The sequence below is a fragment of the Crinia signifera genome, chromosome 4 (genome assembly GCF_055691185.1).
Source record: "Crinia signifera chromosome 4, ASM5569118v1, whole genome shotgun sequence".
NCBI classification, from domain to species: domain Eukaryota; kingdom Metazoa; phylum Chordata; class Amphibia; order Anura; family Myobatrachidae; genus Crinia; species Crinia signifera.
The window spans coordinates 37,776,342-37,795,729 of NC_139220.1; the positions used below are offsets into that span (position 1 = coordinate 37,776,342).

At 44.6% G+C, this 19,388-nt stretch overlaps 1 protein-coding gene across 5 annotated transcripts in view; it reads right to left on the bottom strand.

Moving 5' to 3' along the window:
* Positions 1-19,388, bottom strand: part of LOC146073963 (non-muscle caldesmon-like) — a 164,976-nt gene that overhangs the window by 31,466 nt on the left and 114,122 nt on the right. For all 5 annotated transcript variants that reach the window (XM_083181587.1, XM_083181591.1, XM_083181590.1 and 2 more), the window contains one exon: positions 3,830-3,958. In XM_083181587.1, coding sequence (XP_083037713.1) covers positions 3,830-3,958 — 129 coding nt within the window. The remainder of the gene's footprint in view (positions 1-3,829; positions 3,959-19,388) is intronic.

The following is a 19,388-nucleotide window of genomic DNA, read 5'->3' on the forward strand; positions in this document are numbered from 1 at the left end:
TTCCCTGCACAGAAACAAAATAATAGCCCCAGACTACCCCTGACCAGTTTTATCTGGCCTAATAACATAGAGAGTATAGGTAAAGTACAGATGGCAGTCCTCCTATAGTTGTTACCATCTACAGATGGCGATAGTAAGACACTTCTAATGGAAGAATGCTTTAAAAGTGTCCTTGTATAAAATGGTTATATAAACACTGCAGAAATACTGAATGTTACGTAGCACCGTCAGAATGCAGTCTATATTATATAGTCCAATTGGTATTATAGTGTCGGGAGATATGAAGGTACTGTATGTAGGGATTAACATGAGTGGGAAAAGTTAGCAGAACACTGTACATGATGGTGCAGAAAGAGGTACAGTACTAGTAGCGGGTAGTAGTAGAGAGATGTTCTATCCCCCTTATGGTGAGACCTCGGGTGAAATATAATAGGATGAGAGAATCAGAAAGTGAGAGATTTGGTAAGAAATCTCCCGTTTACATTTACACTGCAAAATCAAACTGATTTTGCAGTGTAAATGATTGCCGCTTTAAAAAAACCTGGAGATTTCTTACCAAATCTCTCACTTTCTGAATCTCTCATCCTATTAAATTTCCCCCAGTCTGGCGCCTGTTTATTTATTGGCCATCATCCTATTAAATTTCCCCCTCATCTGAGTCCTATATACAGTTCCCATCACTTATAAAGTTTGTATTTTATATATGTGGCTTAGAGGAGACCGCGGCGATATGACAAACCTTCATCCATATAAAACATATTAATAAACATTACTGTTTAAACTTGGATAGAAAACCTAAAAAACAAAAAAACAAAAACAATAATAGTAAATAGACAAATTTAACCCCCCCCCCCCCCCCAAAAAAAAATACCACAGGTAAACACAAAACAAGTCTAGTACAGACAAGCCAATGACTTGTTTCCAGCCATTAAAATATCTATGGTATACTTGGCTGATGGGGTCCATCTGCGGTGATCGAAACATTACAAACAAAGACAGGGCCCTGCGGATAAACTAATACAATGTCACGGTTGGACAAAAATTGTAAATAATGCCAATCGGTCATGAAAATATGGGTACTATGTTCAAAGGGCAGTATTCAATGAGAAAAATTCTCCGTGCATGGCGAGAGATTTTTTCTCTCGCCATGCACTCGCCCTGTTCCGGAGGGCTCGCTGCCACTCCTGCTCCCACTATTCAATGTGGTTAAGACTCGCCGCCACTCGCGGCGAGTCTTAACCCCTGCAGCGGACAAGCGTCCGCGGCAGGGAGCTGGCAGGGAGCCGGGGGACGGTGGCAGCCAGGGAGATTATAGTCTCCCTGGCTGCCCCAGAACATATGTGGAGGGGAGGAGGGCCCCCCGGGACCCAGGCAGCACAAGCTGCCCCCCCCCCTATAGCCAGCGGGGGACCCAGTATTCACTGCAACCGATCGTGCATATGTAATGATCGGGTGCAGTGAATATATGAATATCTAATGAGCGGCTCGAGAGCTCCGGCCCCCTGCTGGCTGCTCTGTGTAAAAAAAAAAAAAAAATTTAAAATATATATATTTTTTAATTAAATATATATTCATGTGCTATAAGCACATGAATAAAAATAACATGAAAAAAAAAACCTTTTAGTTTAAAAGTTCACATTCCAGTTCTCCATGAAAAGATGGAGAATTGCTACATGGAGAGACACGGCGAAAATCACTTAAAAAGACGGCGAAAATATCACATTGAATAGGGTGGTTCACTTTTGGAGAGCAAAATGCTCCTTCCAACGCGAAAATAGCACAAACTCGCCATAAAACACAGAGAATTTTTCTCATTGAATACTGCCCAAAGAAAAGGTCTTGTTGCTCTCTTGTCCACAGATAATTTAGTTTTATCCCAAAATAATTCTAAAGCCCCACTCACAAAGTAATTTCAGAGGCACATCTCCGTGCCTCAAGGTTTTTGCGAAAAACTTATTTATATCCATGGTTAATGACACTGGGTTACTTTAGTGAAAGGGTTCTTTAAAATATAAATAAAGCTGAGATATTTTCTTGAATTGGTTCATGTACAGTCATTTAATGTAAATAAAGTTTGACATTCAAGGAGACGGCAACTTCTAACCTCCCTTTCAACTCGCTGCCATATTTACATTCTTAAGGGTGACTGGAGATACTCTGGCTTCCTGTTCTGCCGCTGCAGACAGTCGGCTGTTCCTGGTATGGGTTTCCCATGACTTTTTACAAAACAAAGGCCCTTATTCAGATTCGCGCGGTACGGCCCGCGTGCGGCCGTACCGCCGATGTTTTCCGTCTGCACATGCGCAGAGGTCAATCTGCGCATGTGCAGGCGAATTCGCCGCACAGAAATTTACTACGCCGCAAAGGGGGCGTATAGGGGAGTGAGGGGCTTCATGCCCTCATTTCCCTATGTATACGCCCCGCGTTTCATGGGCGTTCCCATGCAAACGCGGGGCGTACGCATGCTAATGAGGGCATGACGCAACTCATGGGGGCGGAAAGCTGACGTCGCCGGATGTCAGCTTTCAGCCCCCATACAAGCTACCACACGGACGATTGTCCGTGTGGTCTCAGCTTGCGGGAGCTGCCGCGGCGTGCGGACCTGCCTTCGATGGTCGACGACCATCGAATGCAGGGGGCAGCTCCCCCTCCACCATTTTTATGCGGATCGCCAGCCGTCCGTGTACGGACGGCCGTGGCGATCCGTAGGGTGGGCGGGGATTCGTCTGGTGCGGTCGGAGCCGCATATGCGGCTCGACCGCACCAACCAGAATAAGGGCCAAAGTGTGATGAATTTGAAGTGAACACAACACCCCTTCAAACAAAGCAATACCTCTTTATCAATAGAATACAGGGTGGTTCAACCATGTTGATTTGAGAGATAAAGTACCATCTAATAATGGGGTTTATTCTAGTTCATTCTTTCTGACAAAATCCTTCTTAGATGGACAAAACCATGTGCACTGCAGGGGGGCAGATGTAACATGTGCAGAGAGAATTAGATTTGGGTGAGTTATTTTGTTTCTGTGCAGGGTAAATACTGACTGCATGATTTTACACTTCAATATAGATCTCACTTTGAAGAAAAACCCCACCCAAATCTAATTCTCTCTGCACAAGTTACATCTGCCCCCCTGCAGTGCAAATGGTTTTGTCCATCTAAGAAGAATTTTGTCAGAAAGAATGGACTAGAATAACCCCCAATGTTTCAAGCACAGCCTGTAACATGGCAGTTAAAAGGGGATGCGGTTGTTAGGTCCACACAGGAAAGGTCAACACTCCTTAGGTCGTCACCGGAATGTCGACAGATGGACGGTCGATAGAGACTGAAGGTCAACAGGGTCCTTTCGTCGACCGTTGGAAGGTCGACAATGCAGGAGGTTGACACATGTTTTTTTATTTTTTTCCCCACTGTTGTTCCAGAACAGGCGGTAGTTCATTCCCTACAATCCGCTAGGGCATGGAAGGAGAATAGAATAGTGTGCCAAGCGTAGGGAAGCACCATGCCCGAAGCATTGCGAGCGATTCGATAGGCTGCCGTACACTTACACAGTGTCCAGATCTAGATGCTTAAAAAAAAAAAAGTGTTGACCTTCTGCAATGTCGACCTTCCTCCGGTCGACCTAAGGACTCTGTTGACCTTCAGTCCCTGTCGTACTTCTGCCTGTCGACCTTCTGGTGTCAACCTAAGGAGTGTTGACCTTTCTTGGGTCGACCGAATGTTCCATACCCATTAAAAGCTGATTATTTGGCACTTGGTCTCTCACTCTCTCTCCCTTTTTACATCTTCCTCGCAGAATGGAAAATTAAAAATCTGAACTTAACCTACTTATTCTGAGAGTTGATTTCATGTCCTTCTCCATCATCCTTCTGCCCCCGTTGTCTTTCCTGGCGAGCGCGCCGGCGTCTTTCCCTCGCGGCTTCTTCCTCATCATCATCGTTTCTCTGATAGGTTACTCTGCAATAAAACACAAAGCAGGTTTAGAATAAAATGCACAAAATCAAATTCACCGTTCATGTTTTCCACAGAAAAATCAGGCGCAAGATTTCTCACCCTCCATAGTAAATAACGAAAGTTTAGCCGACAACATAGAGACAATATAATCAACCAGTATTATGGGCCAAATGTAACAAGGTGTAAAAATCAGAAAGTGAGAGATTTTGGGAGAGTTTTCCCCCATTTTTTTTTTAAAGCGGCAATCAATTACAAGGCAACAATCAACCTTGTTTTGCTGTGTAAATGATTGCCGCTTTAAAAACATGGGAAAACTCTCCAAAATCTCTCATTTTCTGATTCTCGCACCCTATTACATTTGGCCCTATGTTTTAAACTTGCTTTCTGTTGCATACCCAATAATTAAGGGATCTGTCGCTGTTTGTAAATGTTGACTCGACTGTAGGACGTCATCACTACAGTTATTCTGCCAGCTTAATGAATGCAACGGTATGACACATGACTTCAAATTCAGAAAATGTGATTATTATGGTGGTCAGGGTCCAAGGCGCATTTTGCAAGTGTGTACCCTGTACCCATATCTACCCCATGTGCACAGATGCCTACAGTATGCAGTAATAAAACTGTATTATGATCATGTCAACTGGTCTAATTGTGTTTTCATTTGCAGTCTTCTATGTCTGTATACAGTGTAATAGCATTGTATAAACAAAATGGTTAATTTTTAATAAATAAAATAATTAACCAGCACAGTATAATGTCAAATAATTTATTCCAGTGCTTCCAGTGGTGTCAATCCTCGTTTTTGAGCTCACACTGTGTGGCGCCGGCATCTGACATCAGACACCGGCGCCACACAGCATGTGCAGGATCCATTATGGCAGCACCCTGCGCGACCGCTCAACTAAAACATGCCTGGAGCCTGCTGCAGCTCTGACAGGTGTGCGGATGGAGGGCGGCAACCTACCTTTGTGCTCTCTGTTGTAATGTATATGCGAGCGCTTGGCGAGTTATGTGCGCCCGCACACGCGCACAGCTTAAAGGAAACATTGGTTGCAGGTGTATTTTGTCTTACAACATAAAATAAATAGGGATGATGTATCAAACCTCTAAAGAGTGCAGAAGTAGACAAGTAGAGAAGTTGTCCATACTATACCAATAAGCTATTAGAAAACTAACATTTTTATAGAATGTGCTTGAATAAAACTTGGTAGAATCTGGTTGCAATGGGCAACTTCTCCACCTGTCTGCTTCTCCACTCTTTAGAAGATCTACTTAAAGAAACATTAATGAAATTTAGAGTTTTGTCTGTTTATTTGTTTGTCCACTTTGTAAAAACTACTGGATGGATAATATGTTCACTATTGTAAAGATTAGTAACCAAGAAGGAAACTGAATTATGTATGATCAGGGAGATGTCACATTAAGGGGAAAAACAAGATGCTTGGCATTCGGCACGTGAGGTGTGCAGCAGGCTCCCCAAGCCCAAACTGACTACATGTCCATCTTTGTAAAATTGGTTCCGCTGTGGTCCTCCACTGCCTGCTGGTCCCCTGTGCCTTCTCCAGCATCTAGACCTAAATGCTTCCCATGTCAGATGCCACCAGCTGTGCTAAATGGGCGTTTCTTTTTTATAAATGTCATCTGACTGCACTTCCACCAGTGAGGTTTCTTCTTTTACTCAGCTGATCCTGGCAAGCAAGTGGAACACCAGAGACCCTATTTACATGCTTCTTAGACAACTGAAAGTTGCTAGTGCAACGTCACTCAGAACTTCAGTATGGGGTAGATGTATGAAGCAGTGATAAGGGAGGAGAAGTGATATAGTGCCTGGTACTTTATCACCGGCCAATCAGCTCCTAACTGTCCCTTTTTAAAACCAGCCTGTAACTTAACTGTCAGGAGCTGATTGGCCAGTGATAAAGTACCAGGCACTTTATTAAATCTTCTACCTTATCATTGCTTAATACATCTACCCCTCTGTGCCTTTGATGTCCAGTGTCGGCACTTTTGGCCCAGCACGGTTACCTGTTACGCATTACCGGTTCCTTCTGATCTCCTATAGCACATTACCCACACTCTCAGTACTGATTCCCTTCTGCCTCCATGCGGAGAAACCGAATAAACCTCTCAGAAAATTCTCCAACTCTAACCCTATAATCCTGATCATAACCCTAACCACTTGCTTATGTGCTTTATAAAGAACATTGTTGTACTGTAGAGTGGCAACAGCATCGGTAGAGGACTTGTCTGGAGAAGATGTAGAGCACCCAAGCGGTATACCATTTTAGTGATGACTGCATCCAGCCAGTGCCAACACAGCCCAAACAGGAACATGCCCAGCTCATAGCTGGAAGTCTTAGTAATTTATTTCACAAGAACCCACACTTTATGGAACTACCGGCACAATTCTGGGAATAAGGCACAGTGAAGTCACTAGGGCCAAGAAAAATAAGGTGACACGTAGGCTACTTATTACATCAGGTAAAAAAAGCCAAAAACTTCTCTACCTCACTTGAGAAATGTTTATTTCAGGCCACAAAAATGTACCACGAACAATAGCCAACATACTCTCACAACTGATCATACACTAATTATCACTTACACGCAAACAAAATTTCACTACAACGTCTCAAAGAACGTAAAATAGCAGCTTTCACAACACCGTATAATCAACAAACTCTTTAAAGTTGAACCCATAATCCATCTCTTCTAGTCTTCATACCGACTGTTTTCCACAGTTTCCTGGCTAAGCAATTCTTACCTAACACAGGCACTTAAAATACTGTTACATTAAACATGGTAATCTATGCAAAATCTTGGAGCGCTTCTCCCTTGGGCACTTTCTCAAAAAAAATTAAGAGCTGTTACTTGACAAGTTTCAATAAAGTTAGGTTGACCTACTGTGCGCCATAAGATGTTGCCGATAAAGCCGTCATCATTGATGTACAATGAAGTAGCTTGTTATACAGTGATCTAGAACAGGAGTCCTCAAACTGTTTTGCTCTGGGACCCCATCAGACAATAAAAATAATGATGAGACCCCAGCAAGTGACTGCAGAAGGTCATCACATGACATGTGTAGTCAGCAGACAGCACATACATGGCAGTATTGTGGAGGCACAAAATGATGGGAGGAGTCTAACATAACAGACAATTCAACAGATTTTTTTAGACTGGCTGAGAGTAGAAAAGTCGCAAAAAAATCTTGTTTTTTTTTTTTAAAGCGGCAATCCTTTAAACTTCAAAATCAAACAGGTTTTGAAGTTTAAATGATTGCCGCTTTAAAACTGGAGATTTCTTACCAAATCTCTCACTTTCTGAATCTCTCATCCTATTAAATTTCACCCATGAGGTCACCAGACACTGGCCTGACAGGGATAATAGTTACACTCTCATTGGTCACATGGGCCCTTATTCTAGTTCACTCTTAGAGGCAAATTCCTTCTCAGATGGACAAAACCATGTGCACTGCAGGGGGGCAGATATAACAGGTGCAGATAGAATTAGATTTGGGTGAATTATTTTTTTTCTGTGCAGGGAAAATACTGACTGCTTTATATTTACACTGCAATATAGGTCTCACTTTGAAGAGAAACCCCACCCAAATATAACTCTGTCTGCACATGTTACATCTGCCCCACCTGCAGTGCACATGGTTTTGTCCATTTGAGAAGGAATTTGCCTCTTAGAGTGAACTAGAATAAGGCCATCGGTTAGGAGTGAGTTTAGGCAGGTATACTCTGTGGAAAGAGAGGACGCAAATCTTAACCAAATTCCCCAGCACTTTTGCATGCGCCGTCTTCCTTGTATGGGAGGGCACAAATTTATAGTTTGTGGGTAGAGACACACTTCCTTATAAAGTGGCTACAGTAATACCACCCGTACAGTCATAATGGGCACCGCACTTAGAGGGTTTCAGTTCTGAGATAAGTTTAAAGGGTTATAAAGACCCCTTTTACACTAAGATGCATGGGGGTGGGGGGGGGGGGGGGTGGGGGGGTGAGTGCCTTTTGTTGTTGACTACTGAAATCACATGTGAGTCTGGAATTATTTCCATGTGTTTGCTTCCAGTTGTTCCAATATACAGTAATAAGGTCACCTTTTTGTCAAACTATTTATATTACAGTATAAGGTTAATGAATGGACACCAAAGCCTAAAACACTGATTAGGGGGTTAACATTTCAGTGTCCAGTAACAGACTCAACTGGATCATTACATCTATTGGGATCCGGTTAGCGCACCGGCTGTTAGGATGCAGGAACCGACTGAGGTAGATGGCAGATACTATATTCATGAGGATTGATCGTAACAATGTATAAGATAAACTTTAACATTAGGCTAACAATTGCTTTCAAGTAATGGAGAACATATCATTAGTATTTGTATGGTTAGTTATATTTTTCAGAAACTATATTTCATTTTGAACGATTCATTCTTTAAGATAAGGTACATCTTCCTCAGAGGGGAAATTATGTTTTTTAGAAGGGACAAATCAACCTGAGAACCTAATTGTTCTCTGTCTGTAAGGAACGGTTTCCTATAATGCTCTACACATGAGTTATAGCTATAATCCACTTCATATTCTAATTTATTTTTTAATTGCCATCTGACAGGAATACATTAGTAGTATTCCTATATTAGCAATAAATTATATTTTCTGTCCAAGTAAAGATGGTGCCATGTCACTGATAATGACCCATCATTGGTAGGTACCCATCCATGGGCAGCAGCAGCAGAGGGACATCATCAGGGAAAGGATACATCTGCTGCTAATTGGAAGCCACCCCCTTGGATCCTCCGCAGCCTAGCAAACAGCAGTATGTGCTGGGATATAGACTAATATTCATGGGGCCTGACTAATATGCATAATCCCTGATTAATATTCATAAAACACTGGTTTATATGCAAATTACATATTTGTTCAGTCCACAAATGGCTATTATCAGAATCCATGAACGAAAAAAGTTGAACCCCACTGATTGTTGTGAAATTCATTATATCAGCCAGGGATAAGATATTTTTCAACTAGATAATTTGGCATTAAATTGCACTTGTAAAAGGTCTTTCCAAAATGTCTATTTTATACGTCCCATAAAACATTCATCATTGTTACAATGGTCAGCCAAACTGGGCAGTAAGTGCCAAACCACACCTTGTCCTCCTCGCTCAACAGCTCACAGAAAACTCACAGGCTGCTTCTTTTTTTTTTCTTGCATCGCTAAAAGAGCTACATTTATTCCCTTATTAGGTCAACGTCAATTAAAAAATCTCTTTACAAGTATTACGGTGACGAAAACCAATTGTTAGGAAGAAAATGTAGTAAAATAAAACAAAATAGAGGAAAAGGTCATGAAAGTAAATATTATCTCACTCCCAAGTTATCACCCTGAGTCTGTTTAAAGTTTCATTTGGGCTCATGCAATTTAAGCATAATTAGATTTGCTGAATTTTTTTGTATGATACCGTGATAGCAACTTCTTAATAATGGCATTTACATGGAGACCTTTACGGCAGGCTTGCCTACCCTCCCGGAATGGCCTGGAGCCTCCCGAACATCGGGTCCTTCTCCCGGCCCCCCAAGGCAAGTCTCCCGCTTTCTAGTGATAGCCCCCGCTCCCCTCTTGCCCGCTGGTTTAATTACCATAAATCGCGGGTCCGCGGTGAGGGGGCGGGGCTTAAATGACGCAATTGCGTAATTTCGCGGCATTTAAGCCCCATCCCTTCTCTGTGGCCCACGAATCACAGCGTTTTCAGCATTGGGGGTGGGGCCAAGTGATGTCAGCCTTGCCCCGCCCCCCTGACGTGTTGCCTCTCCGGGCTTCTCCCGGAGAGGTGAAATCAAAAGTAGGCAAGTATGCTTTACGGTCAATGGGTTAAACACCCAGAACACGGTACGGGCTAGTGAGGAGACAGACACAAACAAACCCACAAATGGACCGACGCCTCTCAGCCAGCGCTGGGAATCGCCAGATTCCCTGCACTGACGTTCACCAGTAGAGAGGCGCTCCATCTGAGGTGGATGCGCGAGCATCTCACACTCATGCTTGTCCCACGAGGCGACGCTCCAGTTATCGCCGCTGTGGACACCCCCTCCCACGCGGGACACTGCTGGCCACGGGAGGGACGAGGGAACGTCCCAAAAAAGCAGGACAGTTGGGAGGTATGGTTTATCACTCCCTGCTTTATCACTTTTTGCAGCTTGATCTGACCCCAGCTCAGTACATGGCACTGAGCAGCGTGTGCTGAGCTGGGGAGAGAGGCTGAGCCACAGCAGCAGCCGGTCTTCTCTCTCTCTCATCACTGCCTGGCTCCCTGCAAGGGGGGGGGGGCGGGACCCAGCCCCCAGGGTAGAGATTAGGTTGAAAACATCCGACCAGTAGTTCTGAATTTTGAGGCAAGACCAGAATAGTGAAATATATTGACTATGCAGCCACACAGCCTCCAGCATTGGTTGGAGCAGGAAGGCCAGAAGGTGTGGAGACTGTCTGGAGTCAGGTAGAGTCTGTTGATGAGCTTGATGTGCATCTCTGTGTGGTTCAGACACCGGGACATTGTGTAGGAGGTTAGGAAAATCTGCCGCAATTGGGCGGGAGTGAATGTTCTACCCAAATCCGCCTCCCATTTCACATGAGAGGCCGCTTTGGAAAAAACAATGGGAGTTATCAAAGTTTTATAGCAGAAGGAAATATCGCTTCAGGTGTTTATCGAGAATGGTCTAGAGCAGGTATTCCCAACCACGGTCCTCAAGGCACACCAACAGTGCAGGTGTTTGTGGTATCCAGGCTTCAGCACAGATGGTTTAATCAGAATCACTCAGGTTCTAATTAAGTCACCCGTGCTCGAGCCTGGATATCACTAAAACCTGCACTGTTGGTGTGCTTTGAGGACCGTGGTTGGGAATGCCTGCTCTAGAGAATACTATCTGCGATGTGGCATCTGAGGGGGAATATAGAGAAAAATAGGCTTTCCACCAGTGTGCGGTTTGGAGGTAATGGAAGTGTTCAGATGGGGGTAGTGAAAATTGTCATTGTAAGGTAGCAAAGGGGAGCAAGGAGTGGGCATCCAGCATGTCTCTTAGATAGGCTACACCTTGGATCTTCCAGATTTTTAAGTTAAGATTAAGTATTCGTTTTGCCACCGTATTAATGGATATGCTAGAAATATTGGTTCCTGTGGCAGATCTTGATGGGATTTGTAGATGGAGAGCCCCAGATTGTCCCCAGATTCTATCGCCAGCCCCCGCAAGAACTAGAGGCGCTCCATCTGTATTTTTGCCAATAGACAGTTAGGAGATGATTGGTTGATTCTTTATCTTCGTCCACATTATTTCTCTCCATTAGTACATAGACCGCTCAGCTACTGGCCCCCACATGCTTGCACCATATCCAAGGTACACAGCCAATAAAAGTCTCCCCCTATAAGGAGGTTATTCAGACCTGTTCACAATCCGATGGATTATTGAATAACTGCGCATGTGTCTGGGTCTCAGCGAGCATGCAAAAAATTCAGTGAATTATTGTTTCGCAATCGGCCCGCAGTTTGATTGACAGGAAGCCGATGTTTGTGGGTGGTAACCGTCCCTTTTCGTGGAGAGCCAGGAAAAATGCAGGCATGCTCAGGTGGTTTCAGACAGGGTGTGTGATGTCAGCGCTTTTTCCCCACAATATTGCTGGTTCGCTGACGTCATGCGGGGTGGGGCGGAGCAGCGCAGTGTCATCAGGGGCGGGGAGGAGCTGACGCTACTCCAAGCACTGCCTCTTCCATTAATGTGGTCGCTTGACTCAATTAACCCATTCACACTGCACAGCAACGAACCGGTAAGAACCCTGCTTTTTTACCGGTTCGTAATGTCGGGTTGTTGTCGGTTTGCTGGACCCGGTAAGCCCTTTCAGATCGCACCCGTTACCGTGTCAAACCGACAACAAAACGGCATGGACCGGTAATTAGGTGCGATCTAAAAAAAGGGTATAACATGGCTTTATATGATTTTATAAATGAGCGTGACAAGAGAAGCTGTAGCCAGAGGCGTAACTAATAATTGTGCGCCCCCCTGCCGAAAATTCAGGGGGGCCCCCCCCCCCCCCTAAAAAAAAACAAGCAGCGGGGAGCCGTGGCGCGCTGGGGGGGGGGGGGGGGGGGGAATTGAGGGGAGAGAGCGTGTGTATTTTACCTTGGGCCGCATCCGTCTGCGCCGGGACCCAGCTCTCCCGGCTACTGCTGCTAACGAAAGTGACACTTGGAAAATGGCTGCCCCCATACAGCAGACGAAAAACTGTCTGCGGTATGGGGGCAGCCATTTTCCAAGTGTCACTTTTTGTATCAGTGAGAGCAGCGCTGCGGCAATAGCCGGGAGTGCTGGGACCCGGACGGTGCACACAGGCAGCCAGACAGTGACTGTCGTCCCGCAGCCCCCCCGGCGCCCACATACCCTCAGCGCCTCCCCGCCACGGCGGGGGCTGCGGGACGATAGTTACGCCTCTGGCTGTAGCCAGGATTATAGCCTGACAGACAGACATGGCACACTGTACATTATAAACACTTGTTAGTCAGAGTGGGATTTCATTCTTTCAACATTATTATTTGTTAGGTGTTACACTGTGACTGTCATCATATATCACTGCAATTAAGATTCTTCTATGATCTTCTCAGATTAAATCCACACCCAGGGAGAGCGCAATTAAATCTGTCAAGTATCATATTTCAGGAAGGTGATTTAAATGAATATGTCATATATATGTGGCTTGTGTCTGCTTTTTACCCTGCACATGGATGGATATATATATATATATATATATATATATATATATATATATATATATCCATCCACACACACACACACACACACACACACACACATATATACAGATTGGGCAAATCTGTACAACTTCAAACTATGAGGTAAATTTACTGAAGATAGGATGTTGTTGCCCATAGCAACCAATCAGATTCTACTTCCTATTTATTTAGCACAGTCTAAAACAGTGGTCTCCAACCTTTTTTGGGTCGGGAGCTACTCGCGACAAAATAAACCGCCCGAAGAGCTACTAAAGTAAAAAAAAATTAAAAAATCTGCATAATATCCCAAAAAATGCCCTTTACACATAATGCCACAAACTGTAATGCCCCTGACACATTATGCCACACACTGCAATGCCCCAAAACATACCTCCCAACACTGGAGGCAGAGGAGAAGAGTCATCTGCGCGTGCCTACATCCCCCATTTTTTCCACACACACACACGATGCCCATTATACATATGCCCAACAACGTGATACTCCGTTATACAAATGCCCCACACCGTGATGCACCATTATACATATGCCACACCGTGATACTCCATTATACATATGCCACACACCGTGATGCTCCATTATACATATGCCACACACCGTGATACTCCATTATACATATGCCACACCGTGATACTCCATTATACATATGCCACACACCGTGATGTCCATTATACATATGCCCCACACCGTGATGCTCCATTATACATATGCCACACCGTGATACTCCATTATACATATGCCACACACCGTGATGCTCCATTATACATATGCCACACACCGTGATGCTCCATTATACATATGCCACACCGTGATACTCCATTATACATATGCCCCACACCGTGATGCTCCATTATACATATGCCACACCGTGATACTCCATTATACATATGCCACACACCGTGATGCACAATTATACATATGCCACACCGTGATGCACCATTATACATATGCCACACACCGTGATGTACCATTATACATATGCCACACCGTGATGCACCATTATACATATGCCACACACCGTGATGCACCATTATACATATGCCACACGCCGTGATGCACCATTATACATATGCCACACCGTGATGCTCCATTATACATATGCCACACACCGTGATGCACCATTATACATATGCCACACACCGTGATGCACCATTATACATATGCCACACACCGTGATGCCGATTATGCCTATGACCCACAACGTGAAGCTCCTTTATACATATGCCCCACACCTTGATGCTCATTAAACATGTGCCACACAAATGATGCCCATTACACATATTGCACACAATGTCCCACAGTAAGGCTTCTAATAAAAAAATGTAAATGACCTGCTTGCTGTCAGGGGTTCATTTTTGTTGGGTTAAAGCTCATTGACAAGGGGGTCACTGCTTGCCCCCTCCACTATGCCCGTCTTCACATGGGCATAATAAATTAGTCATTGATTGCTGCTGGCTGCTGGCTGCTGGTGCGTTCGGAGCTCAGCTCCATCATCACCCTGCTGGCAATTGGACTCGGAGTCCGTCCGTTCTTCCCCCCACAGCCCCACACCATGCTAGAAGTCATATTTGACTTCTAGCCTATGACTGGGAACACAGAGCTGCGCTGCTGCAGCGTTACCCGGAAGTGCCGGGAGCGCTTAGCGCGGTGCTCCCTGTCAGACGCTAGAGGTCAAATATGACTTCTAGCGCCTGCTGTCTCCTCTGGTCCCCGTAACAAGGAGGACTACAGCGGGGCAAGGCGGCGGCTATAGCGCCGCAAGCCAGCGGCAACAGCGGGCGGGCGGACCGGGCAGGCAGCAGCGGTCGAGCCACCCGTTTCGCTCAGGCGAGCTACCGGTAGCTCGCGAGCGACGGGTTGGCGACCACTGGTCTAAAAGATAGTAGATAGATTCTGGTTGGTTGCTATGGGCAACCTCCTATCTTCAATAGAACTCCTATCTTAATAAATGTACCCCATAAATCTTTAATCAACCTGTGCCAATATATCCTGAAAGGGGAAATATAGGGACACGCCTATTCAATGCTGTCATTAACGACCGCAGTGCTGCCATTACCAACAGCATTGAAGGCTGTCAGATCTGACTTTATTTAAAGGGGTGCCGGACGGCTCCCCGACAGTCGGGATTCCGACAGTCATTCCTCCGATGTCGGAATTCCGACTGCTCCCTCGTGGGGGGCCACGACCCCCATAGAGGGAGAATAAAATAGGTGGCGAGCACAGCTCGCCACCGTGCCCGCAGCGTGGGGAGTGCAGCGAGCCCGCAAGGGGCTTCATTGCGCTCCTCACGCTGTGCAGTCGGGATTCCGACATCTGACTAATGACTGTCGGAATCCTGACCGTCTGGGATTTATACCACACCCATTTAAAGTTTGACCTGTCTTGTCGGAAACAGCTGTGGATCATACTTGTCTACTTTTGAAAACTAGTTTCAGAGAGATTATAGTTGGTATCAGAATTTTGCACAGCGCTCCATTGAGGGGGCGTGTCATGCTCCACCCAAAGAGCGTGTCTAGTTCCATATATGGAGATTATATGTTGCACCTAGAAGATTGGGGTGTGTACTGCTACATCTGAGTGGAATCTTTTAAAATTACCTCTATCCAAATGTACAGCACCTGAGCACCAAAGCAGTTAGTAAGAGATATACTATACTTGCTAAAGTGCTGAGAAATGGTGCAGATGACTCAATTTAAATTTCTTTTTTTCCCCCAAAATGTCACAATGTAATGTGGGCTAGTTGAAATGAGGGAGATTGCTAGACTAATGAAGGAGAGAGGGAGATTGGGGTTATTTCAGGGAGTCTTCTGCAGAATGCAGGAGGGTAGGCAACTATGCTGTGGATTGTCAAATTCACCCCCATTTTTGGATAGTGTAATGGCCGGGCAGGCCCTGATTACAGCTAAGGGGCCAGATGCACTAAGCTTCAAAAGTTATAAAAGAGAGTGATAAACAACCAACCAATCAGCTCTTTCCTGACATTTTTCAAACACAGTCTGTGACATGGCAGGTAGGAGCTGATTGGCTGGATGTTTATCACTCTCCATTGTATAACTTTTGAAGGTTAGTACATCTGGCCCAAGGTCTTTCAGAGCATTTTTTTTACATTTGAATGGAAAAAAAATGATAAACCGATATAGTCACCTTTGTAATTCAGGGCAAATCTGTCTGTGTAATAATTTATTCTGACTACTCTCTGTGAAAGCACCTGTTCACCCAATACACCCAAGATGGCAGCTTTTGTGTGGATGCAGCATTAAGCTTCACTATTCTTTGTGCTCACATCCAATGGATGAAATCTATAAAATAACTATAAGGCAAAGGAAGTTTGCATTTCGGGGTGGATTTCTGCCTTTGTCATATCCATGTACCTTGTTTTCCCATTAAACAGCCTAAATGACACTCTGCATTGGAGTGTGCATTATTATCTTGCTGTTTGGGCAGAATCCTAAAGACCGTTATACAAGATACGTCCATAAAAAGTCAGGTGTGTTTTTTTCGGTTCTTGCAGCATTCACTTGCACAATCCGCTCTTTACACGCACTACTTTTTGATGACCCCGTGTCATTTCCTGACTTCCAACCATTTGACATTAAATCTACTGTAAATTATTCACAGACGCTCAGAGAAATCTGCTGCTTTCACCTGAAAGGGTTCCCTTCCCAGCATGCACCAGCCCTGAAATCTCAGCAAGGATACAAGCTGTGAAAATAAACTCCTAAAACAAAACTCTATTGTTTCCCTGCCCTGTCCTGATTTCTGTACTTTTTATTCTGCTATAAAATAGTTTTGTACTATACTTTCTTCTCAGCTAAATCAACTTGACAGTTTGGCTTGTTGCAGTTTGCACATGTTTTATGGGGATTATCTTTCACTATAAATAATACACAGGATTAAAATTATTTAGAAGTCCATAACTCTTTCATAAAAGGGCAGATTTGTGAGTTTTGCTCTTTGCAAAAAACCTTAGGACAGTAAGAAATGTATCTTTTCAAAGTTAAATGATATTGCTGAAATATATGTTCATAGGACAGCACCTGACAAAGGGGGGGATGCTCTAACATCCGCGCCCCCTTACCGCCCCCTATCGCCGGCTACCGCAAACATAATTATCGCATATGATCTAACATATGTGATAATTATGGCAAAGGACAGCTCTTGCGTTAAGAGCTGTCCTTTGCGGTGGGAGACAGCGGGTCCCAGCGGGACCCGGCGGCACCACCCTCCCTTACCCGGCGTTGCTGCTGCTGTGCTGGGCTCTCCTCCTCCCTGCACCCGGAAGAGGATCATAGTGCAGGGAGGAGGAGGTCACAGGTCCGGGCAGCACAGCTCTGTGCTGCCCGGACACAGGTGAGGGGGGGTGTCGGTGCGGGGCGGTGGTGGGTCGGTGCGAGGCAACGGTGGGTCCCGGTAGAAGCCCATAGGCTTCTATGGGGCATCGCCAGATTTTTCTGGCGATGCCACCCATCGCGATAACTCGGCAGGGGATGCTTAGAGCGTATTTTTAGTTTAGAGAATCCCCCCAAAATATGGATGACCATACAGTTTTCAATTTAAAACTGGCAAGCAGGCTTCCATTATGGATATGGTACAAAATGTCAAAATTTAGAATGATAACACCAGAACCATGTTTTAATGCTCTCTAACATTAACCAATCAGAATTGATCTATTATCTTCTAGAATGTGCTCAATAAATAAGAAGTAGGATCGAATTGGTTGCTATAGGCAACACTGTATCTGCAATTTAACTCCCATCTTAGTAAAATTACCCCTAACAATCCAAAGTTATTAGGCTTTCATATGATTTATGTGAAATATTTCAATAAAAACTCATTTTAAACTGATTAAAACATGCAAAATAAATTTTCAGAGAAACACACTGGCATTGGCACTGGATATGTCACTGGCATTAAACATTTTGAATAAAAACACTAGTTTAGATGCATTTTCAATTCCCTGTTTCAAATGAACTAAATCAAAAGAAGAAAACAAAATTCTACTCTAGCTGAAGATGATTCGACAGTCAGAAGTTGTTCAATAATATGAAATCCATTAGGATTAATGAATGTTGGGGGAGAAGCTTGATGCTAGGCAGACTTAGCACCTCTCTTATCTGAATCACCTGCTGTGTGTGTGTGTGATTTACTGCATTAATTTACTTAGATAAAGACCACAATCAACAAAAATGTGGAATAACATCAGGGATTTTTTTTTTTTAAAGATGCCTGTAGTCACAACATATTAAAAAAAAAAAAAGTCAAAAAAATTGGTTTAAACAAGGTGGTTTAACCCAGGCAACCCCTGCCCTGCACCACTGAGCAACCTCGTTTGGGCGGGCAGCTAAGGGACAAAACACTGATTCTATAGCGCTATATGTGATGTTTGGGCATAATTTATAAGGGCATTGCTGTGTAAGCATAACGTGTAAGGCATACTTGCCTACCCTCCTGGAATGTCCGGGAGGGTCCAGCAAATCGGGTCCCCCCTCCTGCCTCCCCGGGAAGGTGGGCAAGTCTCCCGCATTGTGGCCACAGCCCCTGCTTCCCCGTGGTAAAAAAATTCCAAATTTCGCGGGGAGGGGGCGGGGCTAAAAGACGTGAATCACAGCATTTTGTGACATTTAGCCCCTCCCCCCATCCACGGACCTGCAAATTAATGTGGCTGCCGGTCGTGGAGGCGGGGCTTCATGACCGGCAGCCTCGCCACACCCCCAAAACAGAGCTTCGTCCAGCCCACCTTTCACTCCTCTCCGGGCTTCTCCCGGAGAGGAGTTTTCAAAAGTAGGCAGGTATGGTGTAAGGGTCATTGTTGTGTGGTTGTAATGTATGAGGGGCATTACTGTGTGGGTGTAATGTGTGAGGGGCATTACTGTGCTGGTGTAATGTGTGAGGGGCATTGCTGTGTGGGTGTAATGTGTGAGGGGCATTGTTGTGTGGGCGTAATGTTTGAAGGGCATTACTGTGTGGGTGTAATGTGTGAGGGGCATTGCTGTGTGGGTGTAATGTGTGAGGGGCATTGCTGTGTGGGTGTAATGTATGATTGGCATTGCTCTTTGGCATTATTTGAATAGGAGCTACTATTGTGTGTCCACGCCCCTTTTCCACAAGACCACTCCCCTTTCCCCACACATGCTCCCCCTATGAGGGGGGGGGGGGGTTACCAATGTGTGTGCTATATAACAACCAGGTAATAAATATTTTTGAATTACAACTTGCCATAAAAAAAAAGAAGAATGAGGCAGTTTCCCTCCTTTACAACACAAATTGTAATTTGCAGGGGGGCATTTACAATAAAAAAGCTACATAGTGGGGGAGTCGGCTTTCTTTTGAAAGCATTCCTTAACATTTTCCATTTCATTTAATTGAATTAGCCTCTATGGGACGTAATCGAACCTGATGTAAGGCCAGTATACAAAGCATGAGATTTTCCATGCACAATTAGTATACATGTGGAAATGAGCCCCTAAGTTTCCAAAACAGAAGGAATTTATCCATTATGGTTGTTAAGTGGAACTCCTGATGTGCTTGATATGCCCACAGCACTGCACACTTTGTCTAGTGTCACTGGTGTAAGGATTGGATTACCCTCTCTGATTCTATGGAGATTACACACAGTGACCTTACTAGTGTACAATG